This window comes from Salmo salar, chromosome ssa29 (genome assembly GCF_905237065.1).
Source record: "Salmo salar chromosome ssa29, Ssal_v3.1, whole genome shotgun sequence".
Classification (NCBI taxonomy): domain Eukaryota; kingdom Metazoa; phylum Chordata; class Actinopteri; order Salmoniformes; family Salmonidae; genus Salmo; species Salmo salar.
Genome location: NC_059470.1, coordinates 35,124,867 through 35,146,518, shown reverse-complemented (window position 1 = coordinate 35,146,518; position 21,652 = coordinate 35,124,867). Strand labels below are relative to the sequence as shown.

The 21,652-nt window shown below is 40.5% G+C and overlaps 1 protein-coding gene across 1 annotated transcript in view; it reads right to left on the bottom strand.

The window, feature by feature from the left end:
- LOC106590643 (noelin-3) overlaps positions 1–20,453 on the bottom strand; it is a 56,156-nt gene extending 35,703 nt beyond the window's left edge. The window contains exon 1 of the mRNA XM_014181779.2: positions 20,009–20,453. Within this exon, the coding sequence (XP_014037254.2) occupies positions 20,009–20,077 (69 nt within the window). The 5' untranslated portion in view covers positions 20,078–20,453. The remainder of the gene's footprint in view (positions 1–20,008) is intronic.
- Positions 20,454–21,652: the final 1,199 nt, after the last annotated feature.

Below are 21,652 nucleotides of genomic sequence, written 5' to 3'. Positions count from 1 at the left end.
CATAGTGAGAAAGGATTCATTTCGCAACACCTACGGCTTCCACTAGATGTCAACGATCTTTATAAAGTTGTTTGAAGCGTCTATGATAAACAGAGAGCAAATTAGAATGCAAGGAAGTTGACATGTCGTCACTTCATTTTTTTGCGCCTGCGCATAAATCTGAGAAGCGTGAGTTTGTCATTATTGTTTATCTAGACATAGGATAGGTTGTGTGAAAATATTACTGATGTTTAACGTTAAAAATGGACCAAAAGATTAATGCTAAACAACGTTTGACATGTTTGAACGAACGTAAATAGATTATTTACTAGTTTTTTTTAGCTTTTCGGCGTGATTTTTACACCCCCCCCCCACCACGTTTTGTGGGAGCATAATGAACGCTAACTACTTGGTGTTATTTGGACATAAATTATGTACTTTGTCAAAAGAAACCACATTTGTTCCGGACCTGGGATTCCTGGCAGTGCCTTCTGATGGAGATAATCAAAGGTAAGGGGATATTTACAATGTTATTATCGATATTAGATGATGCTAACTGTATAGCATAGCTTATTGTTCTTAGCATAGCACCCCATTTATTGCAAAATGTGATTTCCCAGTAAAGTTATTTTGAGATCTGGCCATTCGGTAGCAATTACGAGATGATAATATATTATTCTTTGAATGACAATATTATAATTTACCAATGTTTTCGAATAGTAATTTTGTTATGTTCACCGGAAGCATTTCAGAGAAGAAAAAAATCTGAATTTCACGCTACTGTAAAATGCTGTTTTTGGATATAAATATGAACTTGATGGAACAAAAAATGCATGTATTGTATAACATAATGTCCTAGGAGTGTCATCTGATGGAGATTGACAAAGGTTAGTGCATAATTCTAGCTGGTTTCTGCTTTTGGTGACGCCTGACCTTGAATTGAAAATGGATGTTTGTACTTTTGTGGCTATGTACTGTCCTAACATAATCTAACTTTATGCTTTTGCCGTAAAGCCTCTTTGAAAATCGAACAATGTGGTTAGATTAAGGAGATGTTTATCTTTTAAATTGTGTAAAATAGTTGATTGTTTGAGAAATTGAAATTATTAGATTTTTGATGTTTTGAATTTCCAGCCTTGTTAGCAATCCCGACTCGGGGTTCATTGCTAACCTGTAGCCCCAACAGGTTAATTATTACCTCATTTCAGTCTCATTCTGAACAGTCAAAACCCTATTGGATCTGCAAGAACCCCAACTTTTGCTCATCATTCAGTACTACACAAATTGATTTAATAATTTATTTACTAATTAACCTCTCTGGGCTAGGCGGGACGAAATCGTCCCACCTACGCAACAGCCAGTGTAATCCCGTGGCGCGATTTTCAAATACCTTAGAAATGCTATTACTTCAATTTCTCAAACATATGACTATTTTACACCATTTTAAAGACAAGACTCTCGTTAATCTAACCACACTGTCCGATTTCAAAAAGGCTTTACAACGAAAGCAAAACATTAGATTATGTCAGCAGAGTACCCAGCCAGAAATAATCAGACACCCATTTTTCAAGCTAGCATATAATGTCACAAAAACACAGAAGACAGCTAAATGCAGCACTAAACTTTGATGATCTTCATCAGATGACACACCTAGGACATTATGTTATACAATACATGCATGTTTTGTTCAATCAAGTTCATATTTATATCAAAAAACAGCTTTTTACATTAGCATGTGACGTTCAGAACTAGCATACCCCCCGCAAACTTCCGGGGAATTCGCTAACATTTTACTAAATTACTCACGATAAACGTTCACAAAAAGCATAACAATTATTTTAAGAATTATAGATACAGACCTCCTCTATGCACTCGATATGTCCGATTTTAAAATAGCTTTTTGGTGAAAGCACATTTTGCAATATTCTAAGTACATAGCCCAGGCATCACGGGCTCGCTATTTAGACACCCGGCAAGTTTAGCACTCACCATAATCATATTTACTATTATAAAAGTTTCATTACCTTTTGTTGTCTTCGTCAGAATACACACCCAGGACTGCTACTTCAATAACAAATGTTGGTTTGGTCCAAAATAATCCATCGTTATATCCGAATAGCGGCGTTTTGTTCGTGCGTTCCAGACACTATCCGAAATAGTAAAGAAGTGTCACGCGCATGGCGCAATTCGTGACAATAAAATTCTAAGTATTCCATTACCGTACTTCGAAGCATGTCAACCGCTGTTTAAAATCAATTTTTACGACATTTTTCTCGTAGAAAAGCGATAATATTCCGACAGGGAATCTCCTTTTCGGCAAACAGAGGAAAAAATCCCAAAGGCGGGGGCGGTCGGGGTCACGCGCATAAGCCAGTGTCTCTTGATCGGCCACTTGAGAAAGGCGATAATGTGTTTCAGCCTGGGGCTGGAATGACGACATTCTGTTTTTTCCCGGGCTCTGAGCGCCTATGGACGACGTGGGAAGTGTCACGTTAGAGCAGAGATCCTTAGTAAATGATAGAGATGGAAAAGAAGTTCAACAAATGGTCAGACAGGCCACTTCCTGTAAAGGAATCTCTCAGGTTTTGACCTGCCATTTGAGTTCTGTTATACTCACAGACACCATTCAAACAGTTTTAGAAAATGTAGGGTGTTTTCTATCCATATGTAATAAGTATATGCATATTCTAGTTACTGGGTAGGAGTGGTAACCAGATTAAATCGGGTATGTTTTTTATCCAGCCGTGTCAATGCTGCCCCCTAGCCCTAACAGGTTAACGAGAGTCTTGTCTTTAAATAGCTGTAAAATAGTCATATGTTTGAGAAATTGAAGTAATAGGATTTTTAAGGTTTTGAAAATCGCGCCACAGGCTTCAAGTGGCTGTTACGTAGGTGGGACGAATTCGTCCCGCCTAGCCCAGAGAGGTTAAGCACTCTGTTCGAAAAGGGCGGTTCCATCACGCTGACAATCTCTCTGACCTCATTGGCTACTTAATTGGCAACATATCATCAAAACTATGATCTCGTTAGAAAACTAAAATCACATTCCTACACAACGTAAAGGATGTAAATCTAACATACACAGTGGGAAAGCTCTTCAAGTTACAATATTTTCGTTATAACATGTTTATACAATTTTTTATGACATCACAAAATAGACATTAATGTTACATAGACCATCCCTCATCATTCCACACATCCGATGTTTAGAGATATTGTCCCAGTGTTCACTTCTGGACGATAGAGTTTTTGGGCGGCAAAATGTCTCTGTAACAAAGCAACATTCCAATCACCACTCCTGAAGACCAAAAATAGTTCCCTGCTTCTACAGTACAATTCACAATTGGCGTGCGGTGTCATAAAACCCACACATCATACCTACTCCCCTCTGCGGGTGACAGGGCTCTGGTGGACGTTGATCCATTGTAACCTGATCTTCGGATCCTCACAGGAGAGTCATGACACCATGTCAGATGCTTGTTTTGTTATTATTAAACTCACTAACTGCACCTGCTTCCTGACTCCCTATGTCTATGTTACATAGGCGCATAATTAGTTTGCTTGTTGGAACTGCACAGGGGAAGTCTAGTTAAGCCAAACTTCTAATCCATTCTTCTCCGTTATTATGGGCCCTGCATGCTGTGCAGTAATGTGTGTCTAATATGGGGACTGTCTGCATCACACACTCACAAACACATTTCCCAGGGTACTGTGGAATGATATTTGTCTGTTATGGGGCTGTCTGCATCACCGCTCAGGGCCACAATTTCTGTAACTAAGAAGAGGAAGGAGAGATGGATGAGAGGAGATCTCCTGAACATCTCTAAAACTAAGACCATTATATTTGGTACAAATCATTCCCTAAGCTCTAGACTTCAGCTGAATCTGGTAATGAATGGTGTGGCTGTTGAACAAGTTGAGGAGACTAAATTACTTGGTGTTACCTTAGATTGTAAACTGTCATGGTCAAAACATATAGATTCAATGGTTGTAAAGATGGGGAGAGGACTGTCCGTAATAAAGAGATGTTTTGCTTTTTTGACACCACACACCATGAAGCAAGTCCTGCAGGATCTAGTTTTGCCTTATCTTGATTATTGTCCAGCCATGTGTTCAAGTGCTGTTAAAAAATACCCAGTTAAGCTGCAGCTGGACCAGAACTGAGCGGCACGTTTTGCTCTTACTTGTAATCAGAGGGCTGATATAAATACTTTGCATGCCAGTCTCTCTTGTCTAGGAGTTGAGGAGAGACTGACTAGATCACTTCTTCTTTTAATAAGAAACATGAATGTGCTGAAAATTCCAAATTGTTTCCATAGTCGATTTACACACAGCTCTGACACACACATACTTACCCCACCAGACATGCCACCAGGGGTCTATTCATAGTCCCCAAATCCAAGAAAGCATACACTAAAAATGTTTTAAAATTTAACTAGGCAAGTCAGTTAAGAACAAATTCTTATTTACAATGACGGCCTACCGGGGAACAGTTAGTTAACTGCCTTGTTCAGGGTCAGAACGACAGATTTGTACCTTGTCAGCTCAGGGATTCGATCCAGCAACGTTTTGGTTACTGGCTCCCTGCTCTAACCACTAAGCTACATGCTAACATCAAGCAATGCAGGTGATCAAATAAATGTAGTTTTCTTTCATTGTCTCCCACTACAGCTATCCATATTGGTCATGCAAATAACTAGATAAAGACTCCAGTCCATTAACGTAATATTATTGACATTAGACTTTCTTTAGATATAATAAGCTTTCCCTCCCTATGGGTGATGTCAGCTCTAAGAATAATCAGCTTTCCCTCCCTATGGGTGATGTCAGCTCTGTGAATAATCAGCTTTCCCTCCCTATGGGTGATGTCAGCTCTGTGAATAATCAGCTTTCCCTCCCTATGGGTGATGTCAGCTCTGTGAATAATCAGCTTTACCTCCCTATGGGTGATGTCAGCTCTAAGAATAATCAGCTTTCCCTCCCTATGGGTGATGTCAGCTCTAATAAGAATTCCAGACACAGTAAATCATACTACCATAGGCAGTATATTCAGACCAGATCTATCCATCCATCCAAATTATTATTATTTTGGGGTATTTTATAAGGATCCCCATTAGCTGTTGCAACAGCTGCAGCTACTTTTCCTGTTGTCCACACAGAACATGAAACATCACATAATACAGAACATTAATAGACAGGAACAGCTCAATGAGAGAACTTCGAACATTTAAAAACATCACACACAGCCTACATATCAGTACATACACACAGAATATCTAGGTCAAATAGGGGAGAGGTGTTGTACCATGAGGTGTTGCTTGATCTGTTTTTGAGCAATATGAGACAGAATGGAGTTCCTTGCAATAATGGCTCCATATAATCTCAACGTCAACAGTGAAGAGGCGACTCCGGGATGCTGGCCTTCTAGGCAGAGTTCCTCTGTCCATTGTCTGTGTTCTTTTGTCCATTTTAATTTTGTATTTTTATTGGCCAGTCTGAGATATGGCTTTTTCTTTGCATCTCTGCCGAGAAGGCCAGCATCCCGGAGTCGCCTCTTCACTGTTGGCGTTGAGACTGGTGTTTTGCGGGTACCATTTTATTTAATGAAGCTGCCAGTTGAGGACTTGTGAGGCATCTGTTTCTCAAACTAGACACTCTAATGTACTTGTCCTCTTGCTCAGTTGTGCACTGGGGCCTCCCACTCCTCTTTCTATTCTGGTTAGAGCCAGTTTGCGCTGTTCTGTGAAGGGAGAAGTACACAGCGTTATACGAGACCTTCAGTGTCTTGGCAATTTCTCGCAAGGAATAGCCTTCATTTCTCAGAACAAGAGTAGACTGACGAGTTTCAGAAGAAATGTCCTTGTTTCTGGCCATTTTGAGCCTGTAATCGAACCCACAAATGCAGATGCTCCAGATTCTCAACTAGTCTAAAGGCCAGTTTTATTGCTTCTTTAATCAGCACAAAAGTTTTCAGCTGTGCTAACATAATTGCAAAAGGGTTTTCTAATGATCAATTAGCCTTTTAAAATGATGAACTTGGATTAGCTAACACAACGTGCCATTGGAACACAGGAGTGACGGTTGCTGATAATTGGCCTCTGTACGCCTATGTAGATATTCCATTAAAAATCAGCCGTTTCCAGCTACAATAGTCATTTACAACATTAACAATGTCTACACTGTATTTCTGATCAATTTGATGTTATTTAATGGACAAAAATGAGTTTTTCTTTTAAAAACAAGGATATTTCTAAGTGACCCCAAACTTTTGAATGGTAGTGTATGTGGGTGGTATCTAACACATCATTGGTTGATCGATGACATGGCGCGTTGCTCGATTGCATTTAACTGGGCTGCGGTCAGTATGACAGAACGCTGTTCAACTTTTAAAGGCCATGTTTCACATTAGCACCCAGCCAAACAATAACGTGTAGAGCATATAGCTATGTTTCAATCTGATATGTCACCTTTTTTTTGGGTGGAAATTGTAGATAAAATCGATTATATACTGCTATGCCGCAAGTGAAGCATTAAAAAGACACAAAAATAAAAACTGGAAGATTGTCCTTGCTTGAAGTAGAAACAGGTGAACAGTTTTGGAACACTGAGTCATTGACCAGGTGGCTGTGTTATGGATTTCTTTTGACAATAAGGCATCGGACTACAGACGTATTGTTTTGAACCTAGAAAAAGACCAAGAGCCCGAAGCAGGCAAGAAGGAGTCAACTGGGATTGGCCAGAAAATCATGGTAAGCTAATGTTACTGAGTGAGCATCAAGCAAGCTAGCTTGGCTACAACTGATAAAAGTAGATTTGGCTAGCTTGCTGCGTTTTACAGCCAGACTCTCTTTTACACTTAGCTAGCTAGATAATGAATTAAACTGCAATTATCATAAACCATTGTTATCTAGATAGCTAGATCACTTATTAAGCAATAGAGTGGATACTTAATTTATATGGTTGTCATTTAGCTAGCAAGCTACGAAGGCTAACTTTCGACATCATCCATCTTTGAAGCATTTTGGTTGCAAAATCACAGGCATTTAAGCTGGCAGCTAGTTAATTAACTACAGTCAAACAAGGAGGAGCATGATGTTGTCATGATGGAATGTGTCACGACGTCCACCGAAGTTGGTCCTCCTTGTTCGGGCGGCGGTCGAAGTCGCCGACCTTCTAGCCATCGCTGATCCTCTTTTCGTTTTCCTTTGGTTTTGTCTTGTGTTGTATCACAACTGGTTCCAATCCCATTCATTACATGTTGTGTATTTAACCCTCTGTTCCCCCTCATTGTCCTTGTCGGTGATTGTTTGTTTGTAGGCTATGTACAAGATATGTTCTGGTGTGTGACGGGTTTTGTACCTACTTGTATATTTTGGTTTTCTGAGTTTTTGAGCACTTATTAAACTGCTCTGTTTTTAGTTCGATCTCCTGCGCCTGAATTCCCTGCCACCAGCACGCATGTATACCTATGTGAAGCTAGCCATTATACATATTAGCTTTTCGCCTTAGTAATTGTTAGTGAAATGAGAGGTGGTACAATAATATAAATAATAGTTTAGCTAGCTATAAATTCACATGCATGCCATATAAATTGTCATAGCCGTTATCACAAAATGGCATGTGTACTTTTAATCAGCTCTATTGTTGTCATTTACAGACATGAATGTGAAGTAGACAAATTGAAACATTAATCCTAAATACAGGTACCATTTTATTTCATTAATCTCTGTCATTTGATCTCGAGCCTGGTGGAGATGCAACTATACTACAAGGCAGGACATTTCTCTGCATCCAGGTTGCTACCAGCAGGAACACGGAACATTCCAGGTCAGCTGGAATATTATTTTCCTTTACATTACAGGAGGCCCTGGGAGGTAGTGAGCACAGACAGAACAATGAGACATATTTCACCGATGTATACATGTGAAGGATCTGCTTGGCATTTCCACTCGCTAACAAATATGGTAGGGAGCGGAAACACAGTGGTCCGGCAGTGGGAGAAGATGGAACGAGATGGATTTTGGTGGACATCATTATAATTTTCTCATTAATGAAACATCTCATCTCAATACAGTTTTCTGTTCCCAAAACCAGAATCTGTTACGAACGGAGTGGATTGTATTATTATTATTTGTTTTACATTACCCTTTGCCAGGGTTGTCCAAGGAGCACAGAGCAGTCAGCTACAATCATAATAGTTTAGTTGATGCATTATGTAAATGTCCACTGTGGCAGTCTGCCTGTGTCTGTATCCAGGGACCACTGGTTGGATTTACTATACTCACTCAAACTCTCTCCTCCCAGTTAAGTCTCCCAGAGTTTTATCATAACTAACATGTGTCCATCCCTCTGTCCCCCCAGGTGGGTCTGCTGGGCTATAGAACTCTAGAGCAGCACATCAACAAATCTTCCAACCTGTTGTCAGCAGGCCGTTCTACAAGGAAGGATGCAACTATCAAGGCATTCAAAGGCCACATTTTGGGGATTACCAAATGCAATAAAGTTTTGTATAAACTAATTTTCTTTGTTAGAATTACAAAACAACATTTTCATAGCATGTTTGTCACGTTGGTCTTCACACTTCTGTGGTAACTTAAAGACAACACGTAGAGTTTGATTCAAAAGGAAATGGTGAATAAGATTTGTATCAATGTATATCACACAGGTGTGTCAACTAAAATATATATCCCAGACAAGATGGAAGAATGGGACAAGTAGACAAAGGGAATATAAATCAGTGATTACATCCGTAGCGGTTTGAATGAAGTTGAGTGGTTGCGTACTATACATGTCGACAGAATGGCTGTGAGACAGAGAGACTGTTGCTGTACTCCCAGGTAAGGCCCTTGCTTCCAGTACCACTGAAGGCCACAGTCAGGCAGCTTGATGATTACGTCACAGCATACAGTGGCCTGATAGGGAGATGACAAATGCATTGTGTACCTTTCATCACCAGATCAGTGTTAGCGTTTACTACAAATGTCGCTGAACAATTCAACCCTTTCGTTAGTGTCATTGATATATGGAAATTCACATAGAAGATTCAGTTCATAAGCACTGACTAACACCTCTAGTGCAGGGGTAGGCGACCCTGGTCCTGGAATGATGCAGATTTAACCAGGTGTGTTGAATTTATGCAATCACTAAACTGATTTGCTCAGTTGGTCCGGGATGCGTTCAGTACTTAACATAATAGAATGTTCAATTGTACAGACGGTGCTGTACTGAGTGACCAGTTGAAAACCGTGCTGTACTGAGTGACCAGTTGAAAACCGTGCTGTACTGAGTGACCAGTTGAAAACCGTGCTGTACTGAGTGACCAGTTGAAAACCGTGCTGTACTGAGTGACCAGTTGAAAACCGTGCTGTACTGAGTGACCAGTTGAAAACGGGTCAAGATTCAAAATTCACCGCTTCCTATTAAAATATGTAATTCGTTGCTACAAGCCACACCCACTGAACAGAGCAAACGTATCTAAAAAAATAAATAAAAATAGTCTGTTCAAGAACGTTTTGGGGAAACAAAAAGTTTCTTTCAGTACAAACCGTTCAAGCGAACTGAACGCACTAGTGGTTTAGGGCCTAGTTTGGACATAATCCTGCAGTACATGTTGCACTCCCAAGAACAGGGTTGCCTACCCCTGCTCTAGGGTCCTGTGGTGAAACAACTGCTGTGAAAGGTATTGGGGCCACAGCTTTCTTCCAGGGACCATATCACTAAGTGTCTCAGAGTAAGGATAGCAATCAAGAATAACCTCCCCTTGACAATATAATTGGACTCACTGTGAAGGCAAAATCCTAAAATCAATACTCCTACTCTAACATTCTTCCTGAATATGGGTCCTGGCCTGTCAGCAATGCCACTTCACCTGAAATGCAACAACATGAATAAGAATTAGCTCAGTCAGTCAGTAATTTAGCTAACTATCCACTAATGTAAATGTGCAAAAACCTAAATCAGACAAATTATACGAAGACAACACAGCCTATTTGCAGTGAAATTAGGCATCTTTTCAGTCACCAATACAGCAATAAACAGTGAACAAAGTAGCTTGACAAACTGTTGAATAATCTTTAGCTAGCTAGTCTTTAAAATATAGTTACCAATTAATTATATAGCAAGTTATTTTCTAGAAACCTAGCTACAGTTGTGAATTCTGATGGTGGGAGAAAGCGAACGTTAGCTAGCTTTACCCCAACAGTTTCAAGATAGCTGGCTAGTTAATGACATTTCATATCAACTTTACTAATCACACGAATAGCTAGCAAATATATTTGATCACATATGTTCCCTTGTAGCAGCTAGTTGATCCAAGTTTTAGACGCATATCACCACACTGAAAAGCTGATAATCTGAAGATTAGTTGTTTTCAGCAGCGGCCAAAGTCACCTATGTGAAGCTAGCCACAATAACGTTTAGACACAATTTCGAAGGCGATTCGCCTTCAAAATAAAAGTCCTGCATTGAAATTGATGCAAATAGTTACAAATAGTGGAATCATGCCATGTTTAGACTAGATAATGCTGAACAAGTTTGGAATGTTTTTATATAAATTCAACAAAAGACAATAATTCATACATTTGACAAAAAAAATGACAAATTAGTTGAAATCACAATGTGTATGTATTAGACTTCATAATTGCATTGGGGGCATACTGTATGCACTGTACAGTCTAACCTATGGATTGTGGATCAATTAAAATGGGGTATCAGCCTATTCAGTGACACCCACAGAACACAACTGTAAAGAGTTTACACACATATTAGCATCGTAGCTTTTATTGCAGGACTTTGACTTTTGGGAAATCACCTCTCCCATCAGTCCATCGTGCGCATTGGACATTCATATTGCAATGTACAGCCTTACCTATGGAACGCGGGTCCCATGATATGGCGTATCAGCATACTCAGTGACACCCACAGAACACTACTAGGAAAAGTGTGTGAAATCACCTATTGACTGGTGAGACAATGTGGCTCATTTCACAGTGGTGTCATTTCACAGTGGTGTTAAAGTCCTGCAATAAGAACTACGACCTTAATATTGGTGTAAACTCAGAACAGTTGAGTGGAAAATGGCACCGATAGAGAAGGCAGCCATGGTTCTAGACCCTTTTTATGTGTTATTTCTTACATTACTAGTCCAGAATTTTTTGGGGTGTTATTACATACAGCTGGGAAGAACTTTTGGATATCAAAGCGGCAGTAACTCAACAGAATTACCAGAATTACGACCAGGAATACACATTTCCTGAATCTGATCATTTGTTCGTACCCCCCAGGGTAATTTAACTGACTCCAGAGGCAGATTCAAAACATCGCCGGCGGAGAAGATCTAGTATATTACTAGCCTATGTTCAGTCTCTGGATAATAAAGTTGACGAGCTGAGGGTGAGGATTTCCTTCCAGAGAGACATCAGGGATTGTAACATACTCTGTTTCACGGAAACATGGCTCTCTCGGGATATACTGTCTGAGTCCGTACAACCAGTTGGGTTCACAGTACATCGCGCAGACATGAATAAATATCTCTCATCTCTCCGGGAAGAAGAAAGGCAGGGGTGTATGTTTCATGATTAACGACTCATGATGTGATTGTGATAACATACAGGAACTCAAGTCCTTTTGTTCACCCAACCAAGAATACCTCACAATCAAATGCAGACCGTATTACCTCCCAAGAGAATTCTCTTCGGTTATTGTCACAGCCGTGTATATTCCTTACCACGTCAGCCCTCAAAGAACTTCACTGGAATTTATACAAACTGGAAACCACATATCCTGAGGCTGCATTTATTGTAGCTGGGAATTTTAACAAAGCAAATTTGAAGAAAATGCTACCAAAGTTCTATCAACACATAGACCGTAGTACTCTCGCTGCTAAAACACTCGACCACTGTTACTCCAACTTCCGGGATGCCTGCAAGGCCCTCCCCCGCCCTCCCTTTGGCAAATCTGACCACGACTCCATTTTGCTCCTCCCTTCCTATGGCCAGAAACAGGAAGTACCCGTGATAAGGACTATTCAACGCTGGTCTGATCAATTGGAATCCATGCTTCAAGATTGTTTTAATCACGCGGAGTGGGATATGTTGCGGGTAGTTGAAGTGAAGTGTACCTATGATGAAAATTACAGGCCTCTCATCTTTTTAAGTGGGAGAACTTGCACAATTGGTGGCTGACTAAATACTTTTTTTGCCCCACTGTATGAGTCTCCAGCTTCAGTGATTTTTGCAGTTCGTTCCAGTCATTGGCAGCAGAGAACTGGAAGGAAAGGCGACCAAATGAGGAATTGGCTTTGGGGGTGACCAGTGAGATATACCTGCTGGAGCGCGTGCTACGAGTGGGTGCTGCTATGGTGACCAGTGAGCTGAGATAAGGTGGGGCTTTACCTAGTAGAGACTTGTAGATAACCTGTAGCCAGTGGGTTTGGTGACGAGTATGAAGCGAGGGCCAACCAACGAGAGCGTACAGGTCACAGTGGTGGGTAGTATATGGAGCTTTGGTGACAAAACGGATGGCACTGTGATAGACTGCATCCAATTTTGTTGAGTAGAGTGTTGGAGGCTATTTTATAGATGACATCGCCGAAGTCGAGGATCGGTAGGATGGTCAGTTTTACGAGGGTATGTTTGGCAGCATGAGTGAAGGGTGCTTTGTTGCGATATAGTAAGCTGATTCTAGATTTAATTTTGGATTGGATATGCTTAATGTGAGTCTGGAAGGAGAGTTTACAGTCTAACCAGACACCTAGGTATTTGTAGTTGTCCACATATTCTAAGTCAGAACCGTCCAGAGTAGTGATGCTGGATGGGCGGGCAGGTGCGGGCAGTGATCAATTGAATAGCATGCATTTAGTTTTACTTGCATTTAAGAGCAGTTGGAGGCCACAGAGGAGAGTTGTATGGCATTGAAGCTCGTCTGGAGGTTAGTTAACACAGTGTCCAAAGAGGGGCCAGAAGTATACAGAATGGTGTCGTCTGCATAGAGGTGGATCAGAGAATCACCAGCAGCAAGAGCGACATCATTGATGTATACAGAGAAGAGAGTCGGCCCGAGAATTGAACCCTGTGGCACACCCATAGAGACTGTCAGATGTCCGGACAACAGGCCCTCCGATTTGACACACTGAACTCTATCAGAGAAGTAGTTGGTAAACCAGGAGAGGCAATCGTTTGAGAAACCAAGGCAGTCGAGTCTGCCAATAAGAATGTGGTGATTGACCGAGTTGAAAGCCTTGGCCAGATCGATGATAACGGCTGCATAGTAATGTCTCTTATCGATGGTGGTTATGATGTCATTTAGGACCTTGAGCGTGGCTGAGGTGCACCCATGACCAGCTCTGAATCCAGATTGCATAGCGGAGAAGGTACGGTGCGATTCGAAATGGTCGGTGATCTGTTTGTTAACTTGGCTTTCGAAGACCATAGAAAGACAGGGTAGGATAGATATAGGTCTGTAGCAGTTTGGGTCTAGAGTGTCACCCCCTTTGAAGAGGGGGATGACCGCGGCAGCTTTCCAATCTATGGGAATCTCAGACGATACGAAAGAGAGGTTGAACAGGCTGGTAATAGGGGTTGCAACGATTTTGACAGATAATTTTAGAAAGAGAGGGTCCAGATTGTCTAGCCAGGGCTGATTTGTAGGGGTCCAGATTTTGCAGCTCTTTCAGAACATCAGCTATCTGGATTTGGGTGAAGGAGAAATGGTGGGGGCTTGGGCGGGTTGCTGTGGAGGGTGCCGGGCAGTTGACCGGGGTAGGGGTAGCCAGGTGGAAAGCATGGCCAGCCGTAGAGAAATGCTTATTGAAATTCTCAATTATAGTGGATTTATCGGTGGAAACAGTTTTTCCTAGCCTCAGAACAGTGGGCAGCGGGGAGGAGGTGCTCTTATTCTCCATAGACTTTACAGTGTCCCAGAACGTTTTTGAGTTTGTACTACAGGATTCAAATTTCTGTTTGAAAAAGCTAGCCTTAGCTTTCCTAACTGCCTGTGTATATTTGTTCCTAACTTCCCTGAAAATGTGCATATCACTGGGGCTATTCGATACTAATGCAGAACGCCACAGGATGTTTTTGTGCTGGTCAACGGCAGACAGGTCTGGAGTGAACCAAGGACTATATCTATTCCTAGTTAAAAAAATGGAATGGGGCATGCTTGTTTAAGATGGTGAGATGGCAAGGTCAGTACAGGTGCATCAAAGCTGCGACCGAGAGACTGAGAAACAGCTTCTATCTCAAGGCCATCAGACTGTTAATCTTAAGAACCTGCCCCTTTTTGTTTTTAAAAAGGCCCTGAAGCAAGGATATGCATATTTTTGGTACCATTGGAAAAGAAACATTTTGAAGTTTGTGGAAATGTGAAAGGAATGTAGGAGAATATAACACAATAGATCTGGTAGAAGACAATACAAAGAAAAAACAACTGTTATTTTGTATTTTTTTGTACCATCATCTTTGAAATGCAAGACAAAGAACATAATGTTTTATTCCAACCCAGGTGCATGTTCGATTTTGGACACTAGATGGCTGCAGTGACTGTGCAAAGTTTTAGACTGATCCAATGAACCATTGCATGTCTGTTAAAAATGTTGTATCAAGACTGCCCAAATGCGCCTAATTTTTCATGTTCAAAATGGTGCACTCTCCTCAAACAATAGCATGGTATTCTTTCACTGTAATAGCTACTGTAAATTGGACAGTGCAGTTAGATTAACAAGAATTTAAGCTTTCTGACAACATCAGATATGTCTATGTCCTGGCAATTTTTTTATAAAAAGAATAGTCTTGCAACATCCCAGACAACTCCCATAACTTAATTAAATGTTCTGTGAATCTTTAAAGAACTTAGACCAGGTGTTCTGTCAACACCCTTACAACATTATTGGAACCTGTGCAACCTAACTTAAACATTGTGTGAATGTCATCACAACTGGACAGTTTTTGTGTTTTGGGAACCTATCTCTTGCCATATACCCACAATGTTCCCACAACCTAAAGAAACATTCTGGGAACCTTAAAGAACAGACAAACTGTGTTCTGGGAACGTTATTGTAACATCAGCTGAATGCTTTTTTGAACCCTAAAAAAACATTGTACAATCATCCGCACAACTGAACAGTTTTAGTTTTTTAGTAACATATCTTTTGTGATGTCTCCATTATGTTCTCACCAGACTGTTCCCACAACCTAATGAAACATTTTGGGAATCTTTAAAGAACAGATTAAATGTTTTCTTGGAACTTCCTTGAAACATCAAGCGAATGTTTTATGCAAATATTCTATAATCATCAGCATGACTTGATAGTTTTTGTGTCATGAGAACATTTGCTGCGACCTAACGAATCTTCTGGGAACGTTTACAGAACAAATTTTGGTTTGCTGGGCCCACTGTAACAAAACAATGCACTATTTTGTTTATTTCCGATCCAATACTTTTCACTGGGTCCTTTGAAGACAAGGACCCAGTGAAAACCAACATGTATTATAAAAAATTGTTGTTTTTGCACTGTCTTCACAGTGTTGTTGTTTTGTTTTTGTTGTCACATCATTAGGCTTGTGATTTTTTATTCACAAGGAATTGTAAATCAGTCATGCTGACTCACAGAGAGATAGGGGTGAGAGAGAGAGAGAGAGAGAGACAGAGCGAGAGATACATGAGAGAGAGAGAGATCTGCTTGTCAAGGACTTTTGTCTCCCACGTCCTGACCTCTGTTCGACAGTCTCCTCATCTCATATTTAGCTTGAACGAAAGTATTTGCCAAGCCAAATCTTCTGAACTGAATGATTAATATTTCATATTAGCAAAAATAGCTGCGAGGGAATTGAAGAGAATCAATTTATAGTGGAAAATATCACCAGCTGTTGGCAATTGTCTCTGTCCCTTGAGTTTCACATTCATATTCAACATCAAAGAATGTTTTTTTCTCACAATGTGGTATAACAGACGAAACCAAGAGATACATTCAAGGCACAAATCACAATGGTTTGATCTTATCTAGAGCTTTATTGTACCCTTTTCATCTCATTGAGCCTTAACCCTATGCTGCATTTTCTCACATTTTACAGATCAATTAACATTTGAAAACACAGACATAAGGAGAGCTCACAATGTGTCTGAGACACTGACAGCTGTGTGTGTGTGTGTGTGTGGGTGTGTGTGTGTGTGTGTGTGTGTGTCTGTGTGCACGTGTGTGTGACTATATTGAGTTGCACCCCCCCACCCCTTTTTTCCCTCAGAACAGCCTCAATTCGTCGGGGCACGGACTCTGCAAGGTGTCAAAAGCGTTCCACAGGGATGCTGGGTCATGTTGAACCCAATGCTTCCCACAGTTGTGTCCAGTTGCCTGGATGTTCTTTGGGTGGTGGACCATTCTTGATACACACTGGAAACGGTTGAGTGTGAAAACTCAGCAGCGTTGCAGTTCTTGACACAAACCGGCGCACCTTGCACCTACTACCATACCCCATTCAAAGGCATATTTTGTCTTGCCCATTTACCCTCTGAATGGCACACATACACAATCCATGTCTCAATTGTCTTAAGGCTTAAAAATACTTCTTTAACCTGTCTCCTCCCCTTCATCTACACTGATTGAAATAGATTTAACAAGTGACATCAATGAGGGATCATAGATTTCACCTGGATTCACCTGGTCAGTCTATGTCATGGAGAGAGCAGGTGTTCTTAATGTTTTGTATACTCAATGTACAGTGATCTCCAAAAGTATTGGGACAGTGCCACATGTGTTGTTGTTTTGGCTCTGTACTCCAGCACTTTGGATTTGAAGTGATACAATGACTATGAGGTTATAGTGCAGACTGTCAGCTTTAATTTGAGGGTATTTTCATCCATATCGGGTGAACCGTTTACAAATTACAGCAATTTTTGTACATAGTCCCTCCATTTTAGGGGACCAAAAGTATCAGGACAAATTCACTTTTATGTGTATTAAATCCTAAAAGTCAATTGCCGCACCCGAGCATCAATTTAAGTAACTTAATAAAAAATTCTCATCAAAATCCGTCAGTTTAAGAGATATCTGGTTTATTGCATGAGCTGTCTCAATCCACCGCATCCTCCTTTGTCGGCCTTTCGCTTCTGTGGTAGAAGGTGGCAAAGCTACAACGGTGTTAGTCAGAACATGAGACATCCCGATAACTCGGTCTTCTCACAAAAACATCTATATCGTCCGAACGATTTGGCCTGTAAAACTAATATGATCACTCTATGGTCAAAGGGGAGATAAAATACACACAACACAACGATGTTCTCCGTTTTGCTCATCTGAAGGTAACCCATACAAACGAATGGAACAGCAAAAAATAAGGGGTTAAATATGTGTCCATAAAACTAACTATTTTCTGAGCTTTCTTATACCTCCTAGATGTAGGTATAGACAATTCAAAACCTTATTCCTTTTTTGCCATTTATGACCGTGTTATTTAATGTGTTTCTATGAGCTATCGTAGTAAAGGCCAAATTCAATATTTTGTTCAAATAATAAAATAAAATAAATGTATACCTAAAGGGGTCCTAAAATTCAAAATCAAATAGCTAAATGATCCATGGTATGACCATCTTAAAACAATTCCATATGTTAGCTTAGTAGGCTATAGTAGTCAAGGCCAAATTCAATGTATGAATGTATTATTCAATGTGTTTCTATGGGCTATAGTAGTAAAGGCCAAATTCAATATTTTATCAAATACAAAAATCAAATCAAATGTAAAATTCAAAATCAAATGATCCACGGTATAACCATCTTTAAACAACTCATGTTAGCTTTGTAGAATTTTTGTTGGTGCGTCTGTAACTTTCTCACTCATCATTATTCTCGATTCATTCAGGACTATCCGTAATCATGGTAGTATCCACATTCATCTAAATGTGTTTAGAAACATATTCTATTCTTATTTACAATAAAAAAAATGACTCTAAAATAACACAATACCTGACTTACCATTCATTTCTATTGGTCACACAATAATCTGAAACACAACCCAAACAAACAGGAAATGCATCCAACAAGTCTGTAGAGACACAAGCTTGATGTAATCATTGTGTTCTAGGAATATGGGACCAAATACTACACTTTTGACTACTTTAATACACATAAGTCAATTCATTCCAACTTTTGGTCCCCTAAAACTGGGGGACTATGTACAAAAGGTGCTGTAATTTCTGAACGGTTCACTCTATGGATGAAAATACCGTCAAATTAAAGCTGACAGTCGGCACTTTAACCTCAACGTCATTGTATCATTTCAAATACAAAGTTCTGGAGTACAGAGCCAAAAACAACAACAAAACACTTGTCACTGTCCCAATACTTTTGGAGCTCACTGTATGTGGGCTTATATATCATTCTCTCTGGGTATTGTCTTCAGGGATCTACTCACACATCTGACTGTGGTGATCATCAAATTACACTGGGTTGTTTAAACATCCTAGAGCTTTGTTTGACAATGGTCTGACTGTCACAATGTGGTGATCAAATGATCAAAGTACTGTAAATTGATCAAAGTACTGTAAATTGATCAAGGTACTGTAAATTGACCAAAGTACTGTGAATTGATCAAAGTACTGTAAATTGACCAAGGTACTGTAAATTGACCAAAGTACTGTAAATTGATCAAGGTACTGTAAATTGACCAAAGTACTGTAAATTGATCAAGGTACTGTAAATTGACCAAAGTACTGTAAAGTGATCAAGGTACTGTAAATTGACCAAAGTACTGTAAATTGATCAAGGTACTGTAAATTGACCAAAGTACTGTAAATTGACCAAAGTACTGTAAATTGTGACAGGTTTTTTTTCTATTTTTTTATTAATATCTAGGCCCATATCTGGTGGCATATTTCAGAAAAGGGTTTGATTGAGTAAAACTTACACAGTAGCCTAATTAACCAATAAAAAAAGTGAACTTGTATAAGGTTATCAATAATTACAAGCTAGGTAATGGGAATGGGAACATTACATACATCTATGTTTGGAGTAATACATAGATGTGTCTCAGTTTAATATATGAAATTGATCCTCTAGAACATATTGATATTAGAATAGCAATTGGCTGAGATGGGGAATCGACATGAAATCGAACTCAGAAGCAGGAGGCTGCACACCGCCTGCACACCGCCTGCGCCCCTTGTCGTTGATTGAATGGTTTCAGCACCACCGAGTATTGAACAGCTCGACAGCGTTCCACACCACTCCGCCCAGTCGTCCTCATTCAGACAGCACCAAATTGAGTTTCTTATTCGCTCATAGTTTCAACAGAGACGATCCATGAAGGGGATAAAACCAACTGTCACTAGTTCACCTAAAATCCAAGTCTTGAATACTTCCCCGATATAAAATTATGTGTGAAGGTTTAGATGCGACAGAAAACATGAAAACAGCTTCCATAGACTACACATATTCCCTATCAAAGCCAGTATTCGTTCACTAACAAAATCCTCTGGGAACGGGATAATACACTAGGAAAGCCGGTTGAGGAATTTAAGAAAAGATAAAAACAGAAGCTGTGGTCTTTGACTGCGTTAAAGATGTATCCTACATAATGAAAATATAAATCAATTCGTGAGATTTATGTGGGATCCTGCAATAAGCATTTTCATCACTTTAAAGTTTTCGGTCTCCAGTGCATGTGTCGAGCCTTAACATCCGAACGGGATCCACTGCTTGATTCTACTGTTGAGTCTACTGTTCTCCGAATATTCAGGAGACTCAAATGCGAGTTATTCCAACATTCTCAATCACTCTAAAACAATCATTTTCTTGCCTCACTGATATTGTGAATGGTTCATATTATTTGGAATATTTTCAGACACAGTTATTGCAGGCAATGCCAAAGAAAACGAATATCATAACATGCAATGTGTGTAGGCTAATTATGGAGACCCATTCATTTGAGGCTATGTGAATAAAGGTGAATTTAGGCACAAAAATCGCAGATCCTGAAGCAAAGACACGGAAACATGCAGAGACCTCGCGTGGAACGGCAAGAAATTAGGAGGGGAAACTCACCATTGACGGATATAATCCGAAGACCGTGATTGAAAGCACCGGGTACAGGACACTCAACAGAATACGCATTCTGTCCGTCTGGAGGCAGTTACACTTTTCTCACTTATTCACGCAGAGCCCTCGTTGCGGGACTGCGTCAGCGTCGCTGCCGGTGTAGGCTATGCCCGCCACTGTTCAGAGCGCTCCAACAGAAGAAAACGGATAGATCCACGATCATTCCCAACCACAGCTCGGTGGACTCTGGCGTGAAGCCAATACAGAAAGTGCTGCCTGGTGTGATCGAAACTGACACCATAGAGAAAAGTTTCTGCCAGGGGACGAGACAGACCTACGAGACTGCAGGGGAGTCACACAACAGATGTGGCATCGTGTGTTGTGTGTCCTGGGTGTTGGGGAGAAATGTTTGTTGATGTCGATCAGTTCCCGAGACCTGCCACTCCCCACGCAGTGCCGAGAGAAAAGGCAACAGAACAGACAACAGTTACAAAGGCACACCTCCCACTGTGAAAGGATAGGACTTAGAGCTTTAATTACCAGATCACGACACCACTTGTACACATTTACACATAAAATGCGCTTTTAATTGTTAACGAATAAAGGTGCATGACAAACTGTACTGGATGTACAGTAATAAACCATATTGAAATGCATGGAACCTATGAAATATGAAGTAGTAAATAATCATTTCTTAGCGTTACAATTTTTACAATGTGCCACTTCAGGATGGACATGTGCAGTGCATCGATTGACTATGCAATGCAGGGCACATGCCACACTAAGTTTACATCCATTTACTACTATGAAAACAAGCTGACATTGGAATCCCAGTCAGGCAACCCCTGAAATTTGCTGCCAGAAGTGGGATTGAGAGTAGAATGACAGAAATGAAAATATGATGATTTCTTGTCATCTACAGTACCAGGGTTAGAACCCATCTACAGTACCAGGGTTAGACCTCATCTACAGGACCAGGGTTAGACCTCATCTACAGTACAAGGGTTAGACCTCATCTACAGTACCAGGGTTAGACCTCATCTACAGTACCAGGGTTAGACCTCATCTACAGGACCAGGGTTAGACCTCATCTACAGTACCAGGGATATACCTCATCTACAGTACCAGGGATATACCTCATCTACAGTACCAGGGTTAGACCTCATCTACAGTACCAGGGATATACCTCATCTACAGGACCAGGGTTAGACCTCAGCTACAGTACCAGGGATATACCTCATCTACAGTACCAGGGTTAGACCTCATCTACAGTACCAGGGTTAGACCTAATCTACACTACCATAGACCTCATCTACAGTACCAGGGTTAGACCTCATCTACAGGACCAGGGTTAGACCTCATCTACAGTACCAGGGATATACCTCATCTACAGGACCAGGGTTAGACCTCATCTACAGTACCAGGGATATACCTCATCTACAGGACCAGGGTTAGACCTCATCTACAGGACCAGGGTTAGACCTCATCTACAGGACCAGGGATATACCTCATCTACAGTACCAGGGATATACCTCATCTACAGTACCAGGGTTAGACCTCATCTACAGTACCAGGGTTAGACCTCATCTACAGTACCAGGGTTAGACCTCATCTACAGTACCAGGGATATACCTCATCTACAGTACCAGG